The sequence below is a fragment of the Nycticebus coucang genome, chromosome 20, assembly GCF_027406575.1.
Source record: "Nycticebus coucang isolate mNycCou1 chromosome 20, mNycCou1.pri, whole genome shotgun sequence".
Classification (NCBI taxonomy): Eukaryota; Metazoa; Chordata; class Mammalia; order Primates; family Lorisidae; genus Nycticebus; species Nycticebus coucang.
The window spans coordinates 50,052,504-50,074,546 of record NC_069799.1 but is presented as its reverse complement, the minus strand read 5'-3'; the positions used below and the strand labels follow the sequence as shown (position 1 = coordinate 50,074,546).

Here is a 22,043-nt window from a genome sequence, read left to right as displayed (position 1 = left end):
ATAAGGGCCAAAATTGAGCAGCTTGGCTGGTTGGAAAACAGGGCTGCTGGCTGGTTTGTCACATGCCTGGGGCCTTTCCAGCCTCACTAAAACACACAGACTGGTCTGGGACATCCCTTTGACAAATCAGACTGTTTATAGGTTTATTAGAATGGAATCTTACTCATAGAAACTATAGATTTATAATTTCTAGGCTTTTCAAATAATCCTATACTAGCCCTCAAATACAAGTAATAGATTTATTGCAGCTGCTCACAGCCCACCACTTGCGGATATTTTCCTCCATTGAAATCTAAATCTCAGATGCCATCTCCAAAGGACCGCTTTGTAAAGGATGGAGGATCTGGCTTCCAGCAATTTTATTGGTGGTTAGATAATAGTTGTGAATGAAGTATTCTAACCCTAACTGAACCAAACCCTGTTAGCCTCCTGCTGGGATAAAGACCCAACCTGGTAAACCAGAAAGTCTATCAATGACGGCCAGTGGCCAGGCTCGTTCCTTTGCCTCTACACACTCTGGAGCTAGACTGAGGCAGGACAAGGAACAGCTGCAGCCCCTTCTAAGAGCAGTCATGGAGCAACTTATGTGATCACCAGGCATCTGAGATCCAGGGCCTACCGGTCCAAAGGAGAAGGCCGGTGGCCTTGGTAGACAGAAGTCGAAGTAAGCAGATGGCCCAAACATTTCTGGGGCAAGCCAGGACCAGCATGTCTAAGGGACAGCAGAGAACAAGCAGAGTCATGGAAGAAAAGGCCAGAGAAGGCCCCTAGCCATCAGCTACATTCAGATTTTAGGACCAGTGCTGAAATGTTCCCTTAGGGAGGATGTGCATTATTCTTTCTGCCTATGGAGTTATTTCCAAATGACAATATTTGATGTCAGCTTCTAGGCCACTCAGAATCACAATTATTTTAAAATGATTCATGTAAATTAGTGAGTTTTAATACTTTAATTTTTTGAGACAGTCTCACTCTGTCACTCGGGCTAGAGTGCCATGGCATCACAGTTCACAGCAACCTCAATCTCTTGGGCTTAGGCTATTCTCTTGCCCCAGCCCAGCAGCTGGGACTACAGGCACCCAACACAATGCCTGACTAGTTTTTCTAATTTTTAATGGAGATGGGGTCTCGCTCTTTCTCAGGCTGGTCTCCAACTCCTGAGCTCATGGGATCCTTCTGCCTTGGCCTCCCAAAGTGCTAGGATTACAGGCATGAGCCACCGTGCCTGGCCAGTATTTTTATTTTAAACTGGGTGATGAGTTGACTGGTTGAGAACCAGCGATGTCCATAAACTTGGTCCTCTGGTTTATCTGTCTCTCATGATCGTCCCATCTGGACGCCTGCTTCCCTCTCAGCTGGTACACACAGTCTTTCTTTGGCTGAGGACTGGGCTCCCTGCTACAGGGGTCATGTGAGCCAGCTGTTGTCTATCATAACTATGATCATCAGTTTTCAGTGACAGAGCTCTAGGGCTCAGGCAGCTTCTCGGCCACTCAGAATCGCACAGATGCTAAGGAGCATCAATTTATTCTAAATGAGCCTCAGAACACAGCTGTACCTGTTACTGTAACAGAATGGATTGATAAGGATTACTTTTATTTTAAGGCTTACTGTGTTTAAAATATCTTGTGAGCTATAAAATTTCAATAAAACCCTTTGAAAAAAGAAAGAAATGGAAAGATAGCTTTTTGTTTCGATTCAACATTTAAGTCAACATTTTTAAAAGGTCAAAGCAAGAAGCCCTACTAAGTACAAATCAGGTTCACCCCAGACAGGAAGAAAGAGGGTTCCTTTTCAGGGATCTGTCCATTTTATCTTAGTGTGGCCTAAGCAAGCAAGGAAGTCTTTGTCCCGGGCTCAGCCCCTGAGCCAGCTTTGCCAACACGAAGTTCAATGGGGAGAGGAATTTCAGGGTGCTGCCTCCCTGGTACAACCCTGCCCTGCAAGACTTGGGGCTGGGGTCCCCAGGCCTCTGGTTCCTGCCTATCTCCTGGGTACACTAGGATCACTGTTAACCTCAGTATTTTAATTCCTCAGGCATTCCAGAAGTGTTCTTTTATGGATGTAAATTCAAACAGTCATGCTGAGCAGTCCCGGGCTGACAGTCACCTTAAAGACACTAGGCTGGGCACCACAGTCCCACCCAAGGAGAAGAAGGTAACATGGCAATTCCACACGTGCCACAGGGCTGGGCAGTCCTCCCTTCCTTGCTCTGACACTAACACGGCTCTTTTGGCTTGAACTTCATGCCCCTTCTCTCTATTTTTCCGTCTGTCTCTCTCTCTTTTTTTTTTTTTTTTTTTTTTTAACAAATAGAGACATAGATGTAGGTTCAGGTCAGAGAGATCTGGCTCAGTTTTTCAGAGCAAACACCATGCTCTTGCATACAGTATACAATAGTAAATGCAAAATTTAGACAATATCACCCCAAACTAAACACTATAACACCTTTCAAGATTTTCTAGAACCACTCTAAGAAAAAATAGAAATAGCAACCAAATATATAGCATTTTTTCTATTTTTTACCATGTTTTCTGGAAGAAAAAAACCCAACCTATGTTCAAAATAGGTAAACCTTCAATTTGGGGAAGAAAAGACCAGCAGAAGATACCTGCTGTATACACAGTAACCTCCCAGAGACATACAAGTAGGCATCTTTGCACATATGTCTAAAAATGCCAATCAGAATTTTTACAAAGTATTACCAGTAAGAGTACCTTTCGAGATAGATTAGTGAATTTCTAATGTTAAAATCTATTTGTGACTTCAAGAAAAGATGTCCAGGCTCTAAAACAAAGTCCACTATCAGCGAAGAGCCTCTGCCAAGGAGGCCAACCTGTTTCTCCCGGAGCCCTGGTGTGAACTGTTTGCCACATAACTGGCATATACATTAGTAGGAGGAAAGGGAATCTCACCCTGTACCAAGGGAGAAAACTGTTAGAAGAAAACCTTCTACTAATTTGAATTGAGCCCAACCCATGAAATCACATCAGAGATATATTGTTGATTCAGTATGTGGAATTTGCTTACGTGACCTTCTTTGAATGAGTTTATGGAAGGCTTGGCATGGCCTATGGGGACGAACGTGACCATTTCTGTCTAGAACACTGACTTTGTCAACTTGGAATTTCTTGAAGATCCCTCTGAAGGCAATCATTGTCAAATTTTTCCAATTGGCTAGAAAATTACCCGAGATTTCTTGCCCTCTTAATTTATCTCAGTCTTAGGTCCACCAGATCATAAGCTGGTCTGTATTGAATACCCCACACTGCGTCTAGTCGCAGGCATTTATTCTGGATAATACTCAGTAGATTGTAATAACCATGAATTATTAAAATGTTATGTCTTCAACATTTTTCTTCTGTCATGAAGCTCTAACCTAATACTTGACTTTTATACAATTTTCCTGTCTCTCATTTTCGTTCTTGTCTGTGTACATAGTAATTGTGCTTCTCTGGATGTCTAAACAATTCAAATCTCAGAGCTTATTAACAGATATTAAAGAGGCTTAATTACCTTTCCTGCAGTCTTGACCATCTAATTCTAAGACTTAAGAAATCATTGTGAGCTTACTTGACGATTGTGAGCAGGTCCATGCACTTGCTTTGATACAATTCATTCTTTCTAGCCCAGTGATAGAAAGGATGTTGGTCTTGATCAGTTTTAAAATACATTAATTGTCAGGGGACATTTGAAATATTTAACGATTGAATGGCACAGGCCCTGAATAACCAGAACAGACACCAGCCCTAACCCCCAGTAAATGAACCAGCAGAACAACTGTCCTGTGTCTCCTGTGTCTCCTTTAAGTCACCTGCCAATTCCTTCTTTGATGGAGAGGGTTTGCACTGAGTTCTACCCAGCATGATATGCCAACTCCATGTTTGGAGTTGACACCGTAGGCTGAAACCTCATTTATTTTTCTTCTTTAAAACTTTTTCCTCAATGTGCTCATTGTTTTCTATTTTAAATTTAAAATTCTGCAATAGAAGTTATGTGGGTCAGCTACGTCTGGTGGGCTGACGAGGAGTGAGCAGAAGTTAAACAGGAGGTCTTTGGTGGCTAATGGACCTCGTAACTTGCTCAGTATTTCCATGTGATCAACACTGACTTTGTGTGATATTTTCCTTGAGTGGAAATAAACACCCATTTTTTTTTTTCTTTTTTGTAAACAGAGTCTCACTCTGTCGCCCTGGGTAGAGTGCCATAGTGTCATCATAGCTCTCATCAACCTCAAACTCTTGGGGTTGAGCAATCCTCTTGCGTCGGCCTCCCAAGTAGCTGGAACTATAGGCATGTGCTACTATGCCCAGCTAGTTTTTCTGATTTTACTTGAGACAAGGTCTCGCTCTTGCTCAGCCTGGTCTTGAACTCCTGAGCTCAAGCAATCTACCCACCGTGGCCTCCCAAAGTGCTAGGATTACAGGCGTGAGCCACCGCACCTGGCCGTACTCATGCCAGTATAACTAGAGTAGTAGGGTTGCTCCGATTGACTTTGGCTCAGCCTGGGTTATTGTGCTTCATGCCATCATTGCTTTAACCAAGCAGCCTTCATAGGAATTGTTCTATCCTACGGCAATCAGTCACTTCTTCCTCTTGGGCTTCTGAAACAAGAAGGAAGGGCAGCATGTGCTGAAACTGGCAAGACATGGCTAGCATTAGTGCTGGGGCTGGTCCACCCGTGCTGGAAAGGTCGCGCTTGCAGGTGAACCACTTTAAATACCTGGGTCCTCATTGTGGGGTCCTTCAGTCCTGAATCTTGGTGATCTTCATATAGAGAAGGCAGGCGCAGAATCATGCTGTCACAGTCACTGTTTTAGCCTCGAATATCTGCTTTGTCAATGTTTATGTTATACGGGGACAGCATTGTCACCAAAATTTTAGATTTGCTCTCCAAAATACAGTTTTAACTATTTTGACATGCTTGCAGTACAGACTGCAAGGACATTTTTGATACATCATTTAACAAAGGAAAATAATGTGTTTTCCATGCCAAAGTCCCATACCCAACAATCAGTGCTGCTACTCTTAGAGCACAATTTCCAGAAAAGAAGCTGAGGTGGGACTGAAATAACGAGCTGTAAGAAAAACTAAAAATCTTCTGTTTTAGTTGTTATAAGCAAGAAAACCAAGGCCCATAGGAGGAGTGACATGACTTACTACAGTGACACAGTGTAAGTGGCAGGTCTAGATTAGAATCAAAACCTTCTGCTGTGCTCTGCGTTTTTAGATTCTGCTCAACTCACAATCCCATGTTGAAAAGAGAACCATGTTGACACAGCATCTGTCCCTTTATTCTCTTAACTGCTCCGGCCCCGTAAAATTTGAAACACTTTGCTAATTGAGATTTTCATCTTGTGCAAACACAGGGCATTTTTGGAAGTTGGAGAACAAAGCAATCCAAGGTAAACAGTTATAGGCTTTGAATTGTGTGTCACAAATGTGTGTGTTCCGCATGTCTTGGAAATGTTAATTAAAGGCACAATTTAGTGATAGTCCACTTTGGGGGGGGGATGTGGTTTGTGGAGTAACATGTCCTACACTATTCTACTAGAATTCGGAATTTTTCCATGAAGATGTACGGAAATCTGATGTTGACTATGAAAATGGCCCCCAAATGGAATCCCGCAAGGTGAGTTCAACCCATCCGTGTTCCGGCTGATACTACACAAATTAATCACCCTCCTCTGCAAAATCCATTTCTGATTGAATGTGTGTGGTTTCCCTCCATTCTCCTTCTCAGGTTACCACAGGGGCTCTCCGATCTAGTGACCCTACTAAGTGGGAAAGAAGAATGGAAAATAGTATTTCTGATACATCGAGAACATCAGAATATAAAGCCGACACCTTAATGAAGGAAGATTCCTTATCCAGTATGAGTTTACTCAGAGACAGTAGAAACTATTCCCAGAAACATGTGCCTAAGGTCAATTTCAGTCTCTCTGGCATTAGTCCCTTAGAAGATGAAATGGACCAAGGGCCTAAAGTCTCAGGACTGCAGTACCCTCTACCCACCACTGAGAATCAGAAGTTGAACTATGGAAGGACAAAGGAAACAGACCTCCAAGGGCACAAGGAGACAGACGAGTGTCATGTCCCCTCTCCCGCTAGAGTGACGGAGTTCACTGTTCACAATGTGAGTCATGACACCAAAACACAAGATCACATGGTTCCCATGACAGATGTGAGCCAAGTGATTCTAAGACCCAAGGGGGCTAGGCAAGCTAACATGAGCCCTAGTGAGGATGGAGAATCAAGTCCAAGTTCTCCCACTGACGAAGGTGCAGCCGCCGACAACATTGCCTTCATGATTACCAAAACGGCTGTCCAAGTTCTCTCCAGTGGGGAGGTTCAAGATATAGTAAGCCAAAAGGGAGAGGATGTACAGACAGTAAATATTGATGCAAAGAAAGAGAGGACCTCCCAGCAAGAAGGGACTGAAACTGAAGACCCAGTGGTGTGCTTAGACAAGAAGCCGGTGATCATTATTTTCGACGAGCCCATGGACATCCGGTCCGCCTATAAGAGACTTTCCACCATATTTGAGGAATGTGATGAGGAATTAGAGAAAATGATGACAGAGGAAAAGATAGACGAGGAAGAAGAGGAGGACAATGGTGACCCTGGGGTACAGAATAACACTCCCCAAACATCTCATAAGAAGGTTCCCTCAGACAGTCTCAGATCAAGAGAACAGGGGGAAACAAAATGGCAGCCACACTCCTTGATGGCCCTAGGAAGGCAGGAAATGAGTAAAACTGAACTGGGCAAGTTCAGCCAGGAGGATCCTTCCAACACAGAAAGCAAGGGGGACGACGTGACTGATGACCAGTTTGAAAGCCCCAAGAAAAAGTTTAAATTCAGATTCCCTAAAAAGCAACTCGCAGCCCTTACTCAGGCCATTCGCACAGGAACCAAAACAGGGAAGAAGACGTTACAGGTGGTGGTCTATGAGGAAGAGGAAGAGGATGGTACTCTAAAGCAGCACAAGGAGGCCAGGCGCTTCGAAATCACTCGGTCCCAACCCGAAGGGGTGGCTAGGAGAGAAGGGCAGCCTGGTCTCGAGGGTACAGCTCAGATTTCAAGAACTGATGAAATTAGAAAGAATACCTACAAAACGTTGGACAGTCTGGAACAGACCATTAAACAGCTGGAAAACACCATCAGCGAAATGAGCCCCAAAGCCCTAGTTGAGACCTCATGTTCTTCGGACAGAGATGCTGTGACAAGCTCATCCCTCATAGCCCAAGAGGCACCTCCCCGACCCTTGCTAGTTCCGGACGAAGCCCCCACTGCTCTAGGGCCCCCCACGTCAATAACTGCAGCTTCACGTAAGGTATCTTGGTTTGGTGGAAAAATAATAAAAAGAAAAAAACCAAGCCAGCTGCTTTCTTAAATCTGCCATAATCACCATTAGCAAAAGGTGTCTTGTGATTTAATCGCTTTCTTTGAGGTGGCGCGTGATACCCTTTCCTCATCCTCTGTCCCTCACACCTTCAAAACAACCACTAGATGCCTAACCGCTCATTGATCCTGTGGTTTACCTCTGTTGCTGATCGGTGTTGGGTCAACGCAAGGATGCTCTGGAGATGATTGCTCTGACACTCACATTAAAATCCGTTTGATCAGTAGTGAGCAGTTTTATTCTGTTTGAGTCTTCCGATTAACCCCAGTTGGTGTCTCCTAGATCTGTTCTGCATGTGGAGCTGTGGCTTCTCACCCCGAGCTTCTCTGCGCACAGTGGGGCAGCCTGGGGGACTCACCCACTCATGCATTGTCCTTCTCTTTCCCTTCTCCCCGGTCCTTCCTGCAGGGCTCCAGTGGGACCCCTCAGACAAGCAGGATGCCCATCCCCATGAGCACCAAGAATAGACCCGGAAGCCTGGACAAAGCTGGCAAGCCATCCAAACTTCAGGATCCCCGCCAATATCGTCAGGTAGTTTTACCTTAAACCCAATTATGGATGGACTATTTCAGTTAAGAAACAAGTCACTGACTCAGTTTATGCCAAATATCATGTTTGTTTTGTTTTGTAAGATATGTTTGGTTTATGTAGCCATCCTGGATCTGGGGGCATGAAGAAAGTCCTAAAAACCTTTGTTAAACTTCTCACCACGCTTTTGCATGCTCGCAATAAAACATCTTTTACTTTGTGACTCCAAATTTTAACTGTTAACACACGGTGCCAGGCCAGTTGACTTTTCTTTGGTGACTGTAGTGCTTCATCCGAACACCTTGGGAAAGAGACAAACCACCCCATTGTTGAACTGCCCTTAAGCCACCAGTACTAACGTCTGTGTTGACCGTGTTACATTAGAGCACATTAATTCTCCACCAAAATGCTGGGCCCCCACACCATTAACCTTCCTGACACTCGGAAAATGATAGTTAGCATGATGCAACTCTTCTCGCAAATAACTTATTCCTTTTCTCTTGTTCTATCCTTTGCTAGGTAGGTGGGGGGGGGGGTGGTGTTCTACTAGGTTCAGTACAGCTGCGGTCCCCAAACCCTGGGCTGTGGACCAGTACATGGCCTGTTAGAAACCAGTTGGCACCGCAGGAGGTTAGTGACAGGTAAGGGAGCAAAGCTTATCTGTATTTACAGCCGCTCCCCATCCCACCTCTATCCATGGAAAAACTGTCTTCTGTGAAACCAGTTCCCAGTGCCAAAAAAAGATTGGGGACCGCTGCAGTACAGCACAAGACTTAGCTCAGGCCTTGAACTGTTTTGTTGTTTTTCTTTTATGTAATTATTCTCAGGAGGGCTGTGTTGCCAGGCCCTGTGGGTCAATCGTGTTGCCGGCTTTCTGACGAACTGTCTCCCGCCATCTTTGTTTGCAGGCTAATGGAAGTGCTAAGAAAGCTGGTGGGGAATATAAACCTACTTCCCCCTCCTTACCTGCTTCTAAGATTCCAGCCCTTTCTCCCAGCTCTGGGAAAAGCAGCTCTCTGCCCTCTTCTGCTGGTGACAGCCCTAACCTCCCTAATCCACCTGCTACTAAACCATCAATTCCTTCTAACCCTCTCAGCTCCCAAACAGGACGACCCGCTCACTCTGCCTCCCTCATCCCTTCTGTTTCTAATGGCTCCTTAAAGTTTCAGAGCCCCACTCACACAGGTAAAGGTCATCACCTTTCATGCTCACTGCAGACTCAAAATGGCCGAGCAGTCCCGCCTTCCTCCTCCTCCTCTTCCCCTCCCTCCCCTGCCTCCCCCACCTCCCTGAACCAAGGTGCCAAGGGCGTCAGAACCATCCACACTCCTAGCCTCACCAGCTACAAGGCACAGAATGGAAGTTCAAGCAAAGCCACCCCACCCACTGCAAAGGAAACCTCTTAAAGGCCAAATCCTGTTAGGCACAAGTTGGAGTTATCTTAAAAGGAAAAAAAAAATGTTTCAGCAGCCTGCAACAACTGTTTTCACAAGAGAATGTAACATATTGCTGTGTTGTGTGAGGCTTAATGCTAAGTGTGCGCTAAATACTGGATTAATAGATTTCAGTCAAACTTGTTTGTTTTATTTTTTTACCTTGTTGCTGTTGTAACCACATAGTGTTTACTGTCTATATCTAATATCTATTAAAGTGCAGTAAGCATGTGTTCCAAAAAGAGCGTGCAGTGAGAGAGAGAGAGAGAGACCGGTGTGTGGGAGATGGGAAAATTGTATTAAGCATGTAAAACATGTACGATTCCAGAACTTTAGTATGTTTTGTATAAAAATATTTTTCATTACGGAGACTAGACGTGAACAGAGAAATACGCAAGTGTGACTATACAAATTGTAAAACAGATACTATAATATTTCCTTTTATTTTAGTGTTATTTAGATTTATTACAGATTTCTATTTTTGTCAAAACTTCATGGTTTCTTTCCAGATCTTTTTTGCCAAAACATTTTGATACTGTAGCATTGTACATTTGAAAGTAGTGTGCTAGACTCTAAGCCAATGAACTTCTACACAGACCACCGGGGGGCAGGTGTAGAAGGCAATTTATCAAATCTATTGCACTGCCATGAAAAGTATGTATAATAATTTGCTAGCCCAAGCAAGCTTATTTTCTTTGCTTGCTTTTTTCTTTCTTCCTTTCCTTCTTTCTTTTTTGTTTTTCTTCTTTTTTTAACATATCAAGGTTCTCAAGTCATTTTCTTTGCAATATCTAACCCCTTCTTTTGTTTTCTGAGACCTGGTAACCCATGTTCTTGCATTGTGGATTTTAAAATGTACACTTCTGTACACTGATAAACTTTGTAAATATATAAATACAAATAGACATTAAAATACTGTATGTGACAGCACATAGGGTAGTTTTCCCACACCAAAGTTAATTTCTATGCATGCTTTAAAAGTATATATTGGGATGGGCAGAAAGGGGACTCACTCTCCATACATTTTTAAAAAGCCACAAGTTTGCACAGCTAGAGTGTTTTTGTAAATAAATGTATTTGTATAACACAGTCATGTAATATACAAAACTATAAGCAGAGACTTTGCAAAACTAAATAAAATAAAGGGCTGCATGCTTATTATTTTTTTGTACCTTGTCACTATAACTACTTCCTAGTCAAAGAATAAAATGTAACTGTTACCAAGTTAAATGTTGTTGGCTTTAAGGGATGTAACTACCCACCCACATGCACTCCACTGACACTACTCTTCTAAAAGTTCTGGGGTGATTATAATAAATGAATTCCAAGTGTGGTGCCTTGGATGTGACCTTCTGACTCATTGCTCTGTGGCTTAGGGTTTGGCTAAAAAAAACAAAGAAGGAGGCTGTTTTTATTTTCTCTTTCTTTTTAAAACATTTCTAGTAGACGTAAAGTGGAAATAAAATGTCTTTATCACTGGGGCTTTTTCTTTTTTTTTTTAGTCCTCAGTTTTTGTTTTTGAGACAGAGTCTTACTACGTTGCCCTCGGTAGAGTGCCATGGCATCATAGGTCACAGCAACCTCAAACTGTTGGGCTTAAGCAATTCTCTTGCCTTAGCCTCCCAAGTAGCTGGGACTACAGGCACCCACCACTACGCCTGCCTATTTTTTTGTTGCAGTTGTTTAGCTGGCCTGGGCCGGATTCGAACCCCCCACCCTTAGTGTATGTGGCTGGTGCCATAAACACTGTGTTACGGGCACTGAGCCATTAATCAGCCATCAGTTTTTTTTTAAATGTTTTCATTGGGGGCGGCGCCTGTGGCTCGGTTGGTAAGGCGCCGGCCCCATATACCGAGGGTGGCAGGTTCAAACCCGGCCCCGGCCCAACTGCAACCAAAAAATAGCTGGGCGTTGTGGCGGGCGCCTATAGTCCCAGCTGCTCGGGAGGCTGAGGTAAGAGAATCGCTTAAACCCAGGAGTTGGAGGTTGCTGTGAGCTGTGTGAGGCCACGGCACTCTACCCGAGGGCAGTACAGTGAGACTCTATCTCTACAAAAAAAAAAATGTTTTCATTGGTATCAGAGTAGTCACCAGACCCCTGTGATCCAGTTCCTAGAGACCTCTTAAATGCTCCCACCCAAAACAGGTGCTAACTGAGACAATTGATTTGGACCTTTTGAACTAAGCCAATCACCTGAGGACTATTCAGGTGGTGCCCTGGGTGTGTGGTTGTAGGAAGGTTTGATTTTCCTTTTCCAATTGTTGCCTGTGGTGGGCGGGGTGACTTAATTGCTGGTATTTCTCCACAGCCGAGACTTCAACCCAGAGTAACTGTTTCACTAGGATCGAACAGAAACCAGCTGAAAACAAGACAGAACCACTTAGCCCCACCACACCAAACAGGGCCCCAGTTTCTCAGGCCAGACAGCAGCGATATCTGCAGTCTCGGGTCCTCGACAAAGCTCCAGGGGAAAAATCAAAGGGTGTAAAACAACCATGGGGCGGAATCAGCAGAAAAACTCTGGTAACATGAATAACTAGAATAGAGCAACCCCCTCAAGGAAAGATATGGCAGATGTAACTGAAGATCCCATTCATAAACAACTGGCCAAGATGTCAGAAATTGAATTCAGAATTTGGATTGCAAACAAGATTAATAAAGTGGAGGAAAATTTGGAATTAGAAATTCGAGCAGCAATTCAAAAGTTGAAATTAGGAATTTGAGGAGAAATTCAAAAGTTGTCTCAAGAATTTGACAAATTTAAAGACAAAACCACCAAAGATTTAGATGCACTGAAGCAAGAATTTGCAGCCCTCAAAGATCTGAAAAAATACAGTAGAAGCCCTCAGTAACAGAGTGGAGCAAGCAGAAGAAAGGATTTCTGACACTGAAGACAAAGCCTTTGAACACTCCCAAACTCTCAAAAGAGGAAGAGAAATGGAGAGCAAAAATGGATCATTCTCTCAGAGAACTCTGGGATAATTCGAAGAAGGCTAATATCTGCCTCATTGGAATCCCTGAATCCGATGAAGTGGCCTCGCTAGGCACAGAAGCCCTTCTCCATGAAATTATGAAAGAGAATTTTCCAAACATGCCTAGAGATTCTGAAATTCAGATAGCAAACAGTTTCAGAACCCCAGCACGACTCAATCCCAATAAGACATCCCCCAGGCATATCATAATTAACTTCACTAAAGTTAATATGAAGGATAAAATTCTGAAAGCAGCCAGACATAAGAAAGCCATTGCCTACAAAGGGAAGAATATTAGAATGACTGCAGATCTATCTGCTGAAACTTTTCAAGCCAGAAGAGGGTGGTCATCGACTTTTAATCTCCTAAAACAAAATAACTTTCAACCCCAGATCCTGTATCCCACTAAACTGAGTTTCATTTATGATGGAGAAATTACTTTAATGACATTCATATGTTGAAGAAATTTGCCATGATCAAACCAGCTCTTCAGGATATTTTCAGACCTATCTTCCATAACGACCAACCCAATCCTCTACCACAAAGTAAACTCACTCAGAAACTTTTGATCAAACTCCAACTTCCACACTGGCAAAAGGATTAAAAATGTCCACTGGACTTTCAAAAAACTCAATACCCAAAATTTTACCAGACTTATCAATATTCTCCATTAATGTGAATGGCTTAAACTGTCCTCTAAAGAGGCATAGGTTAGCTGACTGGATACAAAAACTCAGACTAGATATTTGTTGCATACAAGAGTCACATCTTACCTTAAAAGACAAATATAGACTCAGGGTGAAAGGATGGTCATCCATATTTCAGGCAAATGGTAATCAGAAAAAAGCAGGTGTTGCAATTTTATTTGCAGATACAATAGGCTTTAAACTGACAAAAGTAAGGAAGGATAAAAATGGTCACTTCATATTTGTTAAGGGTAATACTCAATATGATGAGATCTCAATTATTAATATCTATGCACCCAACCAGAATGCACCTCAATTTATAAGAGAAACTCTAACAGACATGAGCAACTTGATTTCCTCCAGCTCCATAATAGTTGGAGATTTCAACACTCCTTTGGCAGTGTTGGATCTATCCTCCAATAAGAAGCTGAGCACAGAAATTTTAGATTTAAACCTAACCATCCAACATTTGGATTTAGCAGACATCTACAGAACATTTCATCCCAACAAAACTGAATACACATACTTCTCATCAGCCCACGGAACATACTCCAAAATTGATCACATCTTAGGTCACAAGTCTAACCTCAGTAAATTTAAAGGAATAGAAATTATTCCTTGCATCTTTTCGGACCACCATGGAATAAAAGTTGAGCTCAGTAACAACAGGAATCTGCATACTCATACAAAAACATGGAAGTTAAATAACCTTATGCTGAATGATAGCTGGGTCAGAGATGAGATTAAGAAAGAAATTGCCAAATTTTTGGAACAAAACGACAATGAAGACACGAATTATCAGAACTTCTGGGATACCACAAACGCAGTCCTAAGAGGGAAATTTATAGCACTGCAAGCCTTCCTCAAGAGAATGGAAAGAGAGGAAGTTAACAACTTAATGGGACATCTCAAGCAACTGGAAAAGGAAGAATATTCCAACCCCAAGCCCAGGTAGAAGAAAAGAAATAACCAAAATTAGAGCGGAATTAAATGAAATTGAAAACAAAAGAATTATACAACAGATCAATAAATCAAAAAGTTGGTTTTTTGAAAAGGTCAATAAAATAGATAAACCTTTGGCCAACCTAATCAGGAAAAAAAGTAAAATCTCTAATCTCATCAATCAGAATATTACAAGAAACTTTATTCTCAGAAATAAGAAAATCTGAAGGAAATTGACCAATACTTGGAAGCACGTCACCTTCCAAGACTTAGCCAGAATCAAGTGGAAATGTTGAACAGGCCCATATCAAGTTCTGAAATAGCATCAACCATACATAACCTCCCTAAAAAGAAAAGCCCGGGACCAGATGGTTTCACGTCTGAATTCTACCAAACCTTTAAAGAGGAACTAGTACCTATATTACTCAACCTGTTCCAAAAGATAGAAAAAGAAAGAAGACTACCCAACACGTTCTATGAAGCAAACATCACCCTGATCCCCAAACCAGGAAAAGACCCAACAAGAAAAGAAAATTATAGAACAATATCACTAGTGAATATAGATGCAAAAATATTCAACAAGATCCTAACAATTAGAATCCAGCAACACATCAAACAAATTATACATCATGACCAAGTTGGTTTTATCCCAGGGTCTCAAGGCTGGTTCAATATCCGTAAATCTATAAATGTAATTCAGCACGTAAACAAATTAAAAAACAAAGACCATATGATTCTCTCAATTGATGCAGAAAAAGTTTTTGATAATATACAGCATCCCTTCGTAATCAGAACACTTAAGAAAATTGGTCTAGAAGGGACATTTCTTTTTTTTTTTTTTTTTTTGTAGAGACAGAGTCTCACTTTATGGCCCTTGGTAGAGTGCCATGGCATCACACAGCTCGCAGCAACCTCCAACTCCTGGGCTTAAGTGATTCTCTTGCCTCAGCCTCCCGACTAGCTGGGACTACAGGCGCCCACCACAACGCCCAGCTATTTTTTGGTTGCAGTTCAGCCGGGGCCGGGTTTGAACCCGCCACCCTCAGTATATGGGGCCGGCGCCTTACCGACTGAGCCACAGGCGCCGTCCTAGAAGGGACATTTCTTAAACTGATAGAGGCCATCTACAGTAAACCCACAGCCAATATCATATTGAATGGAGTTAAATTGAAATCATTTCCACTCAGATCAGGAACCAGACAAGGCTGCCCATTGTCTCCACTGTTCTTTAACATTGTAATGGAAGTTTTAGCCACCGCAATTAGAGAAGAAAAGGCGATCAAGGTTATCTATATAGGGTCAGAAGAGATAAAACTTTTGCTCTTTGCAGATGATATGATTGTATATATGGAAAACACCAGGGATTCTACTACAAAACTCTTAGAAGTGATCAAGGAATACAGCAGCGTCTCCGGTTACAAAATCAACATTCATAAATCGGTAGCCTCTATATATACCAACAGTAGCCAAGTTGAAAAAACAGTTAAGGACTCTATTCCATTCACAGTAGTGCCAAAGAAGATGAAATATTTGGGAGTTTATCTAACAAAGGACGTGAAAGATCTCTATAAAGAGAACTATGAAACTCTAAGAAAAGAAATAGCTGAAAATGTTAACAAATGGAAAAACATACCATGCTCATGGCTGGTAAGACTCAACATTGTTAAAATGTCCAAAAAAATAAAAATAAAAAATAAAATGTTTTCATTGACAAAGAATGGGAGGAATGTTAGTGAAAATAATACCAAGATTATGAATTGATTACAAGAACAATCTCAGGAATCTGCTTATTATTTTTCACCTCCAAAATATTTTATTTGGGCTGGGTGTGGTGGCTCAGGACTGTAATCCTAGCACTTTGGGAGGTAAGGCAGGTGGATTGCTTGAACTCAGGAGTTTGAGACCAACTTGACCAAGAAGAACAAGACCCTGTCTCTCCTAAAAATAGAAAAATTAGCTGGGCATGGTGGCAGGTGCCGGTAGTCCCAACTGCTCAGGAGGCTAAGACAAAAGAATCACTTGAGCCTAAGAGTTTGAGGTTGCTGTGAGCTATAACTCCCCGGCACTCTGGCATAAGGCAACAGAGTGAGACTCTGTCTTAAAAAAAAAAAAAATTAATTTGGTACTTTGATGTAATAATAGAGATATTTTTACTGCATTAGAACCCAGTTGCTAATGTTCCCAAGCTCCTGGCTTACTGAGCTGGTAGTTTTCAACTATAAGTATTCTATGGTACTATGAGCTAGTGGAGGCTATGCTTTTATTAACGACTCGTTCCCCTCAACTCTCCATCAGGACCTCACACCTCCCTGCAGAGAGTGACTGTCTTGGCTTTTGGTCACTCTAGACCAGCGGTTCTCAACCTGTGGGTTGCAACTCCTTTGTAATAATGAAAATACATCGCGGCATTAGGAAGGTTGAAAAGCACTGCTAGACCTCAAGACAGAAAGAAATTGTTAACTACAAAAATCACAGCAGCACCTCAGATTCTTTAATATCTAAAGTGGACCATGGACCAGGGGCTATGGCTCACACCTGTAATCCTAGCACTCTGGGAGACTAAGGCAGGTGGATCGCCTGAACTCAGGAGTTGGAGACCAGCCTGAGCAAGAGCGAGATGCCATGTCTACTAAAAATAGAAAAATTAGCCAGGCATTGTGGCAGGTGCCTGTAGTCCCAGCTACTTGGGAAGCTTGAGGCATGAGGATCCCTCATGAGGCAAGAGTTTGAGGTTGAGTGCCATGGCACTCTACCCAGGATGACAGAGTGAGACTTCTCAAAAATAAAACAAAATAAATAAAATAAAATGGACTGTATCAAGTAGGGTGAGTCAAGCTGCTGGATTTTCGATTTTGTTAAAAGTTTTATGAACAGATTCTCACTTGTGAGTCTCTCTTTTAAGTTCATCATTCAACTGATCACTTATTGTGTCGGAGAAAGATTTTTAGAAATAAACCATGTAAGCTTCTCAGATTCCTTCAACCAGCCCTGTTCTGCACATGTGCAGAAGCACTTGTGTGTGTGTGGGGGTGGGGTGCCATGTGGCTGGGACATCCATGCCCCTTTCTGGTTGTGTGATCTTGGGTGTGTTTTGGCAGTTTCATCTGGATTGTTGAATTAAGTATGATGTATACAAAATTGGCTGGGTGCAGTGGCTCACGCCTGTAATCCTAGCACTCTGGGAGGCCAAGGTGGGTGGATTGCCTGAGCTAAGGAGTTCAAGACCAGCCTGAGCTAGAGCAAGATCCCATCTCTAAAAATAGCTGGGCGGTGTGGCAGGCACCTGTAGTCCAACTACTTGGGAGGCTGAGGCAAGAGAATCGCTTGAGTTTGAGGTTGCTGTGAGCTATTATGTCCCAGCACTGAATCTCAAACTGAGACTGCGTCTCAAAAAAAAAAAAAAAAAAAAAAAGTATGTTGTATACAAAATTCTTAGGTCAGAACCTAGTGTTCAGCACTCAGTAAAGGTAGGTGATGGTTATTACCACTGCAATGATGGCTGAGTGTCTTGCCTTTAAGAGGCTTCTGGGGCTAGTTGGGGAGAGCATGGCAGGAACCCTCAGGAGAATAAGTCCCAGCTGAGGCAGGCAGCAGATGGTGGGGTCTTGTCCTGTGCTTCATGGAGATGGCGGCACCTGGCCCTCATAAGTATAATAAAGAACTTTGGACAGTGTTTCATGAAAGAAGCTGCTTTTCTTTTAATGCTACTTGTGACTGGACTTTCTTCGCAAGTAAAATACATTTACACAGAGGGAAAAAAGCCAAGGCCCTGGGAATCCCAGCTGCAGAGTTGTACTCTCAGGCTTGGGAGAAGGTGCTCCCAAATGGTGCCCATCTCTGGGCTTGAGCACTCGGGGCAAGGCTCATGAGGAAACGGGTACATCCCCACTGGGCACAGAAAGCAGGTGTGGCCACTACCACCAGGCCATATTCACAGACAAACTCCAGCCTCTTCCCCAATGCCCCAACCTGTCATTCTAATTTCCTCCCTCCCCTCTCCAGGGCTCTGTAAATGCAGAGGCATTTGAGAGCAACCAGGAAAGTTTTTGCAGGGAGCAGAGGAATGCATGCTTCCACTGAAAATCAAAAAAGTAAGTTTGCAAAAGTAACCAGGTGACACTGACCAGGAAAACACACCACTGGCCACAGGCACTCATGCACTTCTTAACCTGAGCTCTTGGGGTGCTCATGTCCAAAAGGGTACCGTGATGCCAAGAGCACACGCTTGAAGAGCGTTCCAGGCCCCGCCAGGAACTGACGGTATGTCTAAATCTGGTCCCCAACTTAGAAGCAAACACTCAGATGACCCAGAAGCAGGAAGGTTAATTTATGCTCAACAGCTCTGCCTGCCAAGAAGGCAGGGGAGCTTAAGAGTGCAGGCGTTAGATGTACATAAAATGCTTAATTTTTCAAATGCCTCGCATTTATGGGGTACTACTGAATCCAGCCTGTATCTGTGAACACGTCAACTCTGACTGCCATCTGTTGTCGGTTACGCACCAGGTATAACGCCCAGGTGTGGTGCATCTTTCCCCTTAATCCTCACATCAAACACCGAGCCCTCATTATCCCTCCCCACCTCGCTTAGAACACACTGAGGCTGCAGGGGCTCTTCCGTGATGAGATGGACTGTTCTCCTTGGGGTAGTGGGGGCTTTGGGTATCCCTTTAAAGAAAGAGGTGTTAACAGGTGGTTTTTCACTCCTGGATCAAACGAATGAGCGTAATGCAGAAACATCCATTTTCACTCCTGGATCATTGGATTGCAAATGTTGGCTGCCACATCGTCAAAAAATGGGTAGGTAGAGAGGCCCTCTGCTCAGAGGGCTGATATTCTCATCTAGTCTTACTGTGAAACTGGGTTGGTACCTAAGATCGCTTCTCCTTTTTCTTTAAACCCCAGGTGAGCAACTATAACTCCACCGCCAGGGGTGGGGATTGCGCGGCAACCGACTCACCTGGGGGATGGCCCCGCCCCTCCCTGTCAGACAGGTCCCGCCCATACTATGCCCCAGCCAATCCACTGCAGGCCTCGCCACTCCCTCTCGGCCACGCCCTCCGCCGGAATCTTCCCGCACTTCTTGAACTTCACCTACTTAGGATACTGTAAGTAGCTCCCAAGCGCCGCTAACTCTTGGCCTCAAGTGATCCTCCCACCTTAACTTTCCAAAGTGCTAAAATTACAGGCAAGAGCCACCACACCAGCTATAGAGTATTCGAAAGGCCGGGATGAGACACTTTATCCAATCGGATCCGAGCCCTGCTTTAAATTACAAAATGTTTTGTACAAGATGCAATTCTTTTTTTTTTTTTTTTTTTTTGTAGAGACAGAGTCTCACTGTACCGCCCTCGGGTAGAGTGCCGTGGCGTCACACGGCTCACAGCAACCTCTAACTCTTGGGCTTACGCGATTCTCTTGCCTCAGCCTCCCAAGCAGCTGGGACTACAGGCCGCCCGCCACAACGCCCGGCTATTTTTTGTTGCAGTTTGGTCGGGGCTGGGTTTGAACCCGGCACCCTCAGCATATGGGGCCGGCACCCTACTCACTGAGCCACAGGCGCCGCCCCAAGATGCAATTCTTAATAATCTATCCTACCCACTCACCTAGTTTCAAGAAATAAATATAATACCCTAGTGGTAATATAACAAGCACCCACCAATTAGCAGAATTCAACCACGCTGTACTGGAGACTTGAACGTGAAAGTTGTCTGACTCTTCCCAAATGGTGATCGACTCTGGCTACGGCTTTAAACAGGGCAAATTACAATCTCATTTAACCCATTCCTGGAAATTGATTTGTATATTTTAAAGATGCAAAAAGCTTAAACATAAAACGGAATTGGCCTCTACACTGAGATCATTATAAACAGTTTTCACCTAAGCAAATGTCCAGTGGAACCTTACCAGGCCTCCTGGAATGGTGGAACAGTTTTCCTTGGGAAGCTCCTTGTAGGGCATTTCACTCCCCACACCCACGAAATGTGTCTGTGTTTGTTTTGCCTCCATCACTGTGACAACAAAATACACTCAAAACGGCCCCTTAGTGGCGGTACTGCCCTGACTCAGAACCACTGGCATAGGATAATGAATTCAGGCTTTGTTGCTGAGCCCAGTCAAACCTCAAGGGCAAAAGGATCCAACTTAGGGACTCCCTCTCTGCATGACAGCTGCACTTAAAGGACACATGTGGAGCATCTCTGGGAGGTTTTAAGGACCCCTTTGTCTGAATTAACATTTATGCTCTCTTCAGACGGGCCCAGTGGCTCAAACCTGTAATCCTCGCACTTTGAGAGGCTGAGGCAGATGGATCACCTCAGCTCAGGAGTTCAAGACCAGCCTGAGCAAGAGTGAGACTCTGTCTCTATTAAAAATACAAAAACTAGCTAGGTGTTGTGGTGCAGGTCTGTAGTCCCAGCTACTTGGAAGGCTGAGGCTAGGGGATCAGGATCACTCGAACCCAGGAATTTGAGGTTGCCATGAGCTACAAATGGGGACACCGTATCCAGGGGGACAGAGTGAGAGTCTGTCTCAATAAAAAAGCTTTTTTTCGTTCATGCCTGCTAGAGTGAGTGATTAACCACAATAAGAATTCAACCTTTAAGCAATTGAGGAAGGAAAGAATAGAAGATCTTGGAAAAGGGAATGGGGATGGCTCTATCCTAGGATAGATTGCTGAAGCTCTCTGGGCCTACCTTGCCAGACACCATATCCTTTCTGACCTAACATGAAAAGCTGAAGGATAGGATGGTGGTCAGTGGGCTACACCCCAGAAGAAGAAGGACACAGGGAAGCCCAATCTTACATTAGGAAAAACTATAACTGGAGTTCCAGGTTCTCAAAGTTAGCCAGATGACACTGCGGTTGCCTGGAAAACTTAGAATGTTGTGGTTGGGGCCCAACCCTCAGAGATCCCCATTCAGGGTTCAGAGGTGCTGCCTGAACAAGAGGAGGTTTTTTAAATCATTCCAGGTGATGCTAGTGGGATGCCAGGCCTGAGAACCACAGTCATCTTGTTCCAGAAACCAGAGGGCCCAAGAGTATTACAATATTAATGTCATGGAGTGTCTATTAGCCCATGATAGCAGATTCACACTTGAAAAGTATGGCCCAGCCACTATCATTGATTCTCCCCACCAAAACTTTCCAACTGTGTTTCTAAAAGAAATAGTTGAAATTCGTGGGTTATCAATTTCTGTCCTCCAAGCAAATTTTTTTTTTTTTTTTTTTTTTAGACAGTCTCACATTGTCACCCTTGGTAGAGTGCCATGGCATCATAGCTCACAAGTTCAAACTCTTGGGTTCAGGCCATCCTCCTTCCTCAGCTTCCCGAGTAGCTGGGACTACAGGTGCCCACCACAATGCCTGTATTTTTAAAGATAGGGTCTTGCTCTTGCTCAGGCTTGTCTCAAACTCCTGAGCTCAGGCAATCCACCTGGCTCTGCCTTTCAGAGTGCTGGGATTACAGGCATGAGTCGCCAGGCCAGGCCCTCCCAGCAGGTATGTCCCCTGGTGCACTGGAGAGTTTGGCTTGTGTTTTGACAGCTGCAATGTTCTGCAGGTCCTCCAACATTGCCTAAACTCATAGCGTGTTTTGCTTGCAGAGAACTAACATGTACAGTGTTCAACTGGCTTTGATGTTGAAGTAATTTAAGGATTGAACTTGAAGCTCCTCCCTTAGCCTCTGGAAATCCTAGAAGCTCCAGGCAGGGTTCCTAATACCTGGTTTCATGAGACATTTCACACGCATTTGTGACAGAGGTTTTGGTGATGTATTTCAAATGTTGCCTCTGGGTCACTATGTAATACAACATAGGATGTCCTAAAGCAAAAAGTGAGAAGTGCTGAGACGCTCCTTTAGAGAAGTGATTCAGTAAGGTGACTTGCACAGATATGGTTTGAGGTCTGGGGACAGGGCAGGAAGAGCTGAGATGCTCAGGGTATGCAGGAGTCCCAGGCAGGAGGAAAGCCTGTCTCAGACTTCAGCATTACAAAGGCAAGTTCCCCCCATCACATCTCAGTGGTCTGCCTCCACACAGCCCACCCCAACATCCACCTGGCTGAAGCCTTGCACATCAGC

The 22,043-nt window shown here is 43.7% G+C and overlaps 1 protein-coding gene across 19 annotated transcripts in view; it reads left to right on the top strand.

The window, feature by feature from the left end:
* The window catches only part of KIAA1217 (KIAA1217 ortholog), a 445,617-nt gene extending 435,090 nt beyond the window's left edge, over window positions 1-10,527 (top strand). For 10 of the 19 annotated variants that reach the window (XM_053572349.1, XM_053572348.1, XM_053572347.1 and 7 more), the window contains 6 exons: window positions 2,038-2,157; window positions 5,370-5,405; window positions 5,555-5,632; window positions 5,744-7,336; window positions 7,814-7,936; window positions 8,842-10,527. In XM_053572349.1, the coding sequence (XP_053428324.1) occupies window positions 2,038-2,157; window positions 5,370-5,405; window positions 5,555-5,632; window positions 5,744-7,336; window positions 7,814-7,936; window positions 8,842-9,339 (2,448 nt within the window). In that variant the 3' untranslated portion in view covers window positions 9,340-10,527. Of the gene's footprint in view, window positions 1-2,037; window positions 2,158-5,369; window positions 5,406-5,554; window positions 5,633-5,743; window positions 7,337-7,813; window positions 8,157-8,841 lie in introns of those variants that run through there. The other 9 variants (XM_053572345.1, XM_053572346.1, XM_053572342.1 and 6 more) reach the window with 6 other exon arrangements.
* The last annotated feature ends 11,516 nt before the right edge of the window (window positions 10,528-22,043 follow it).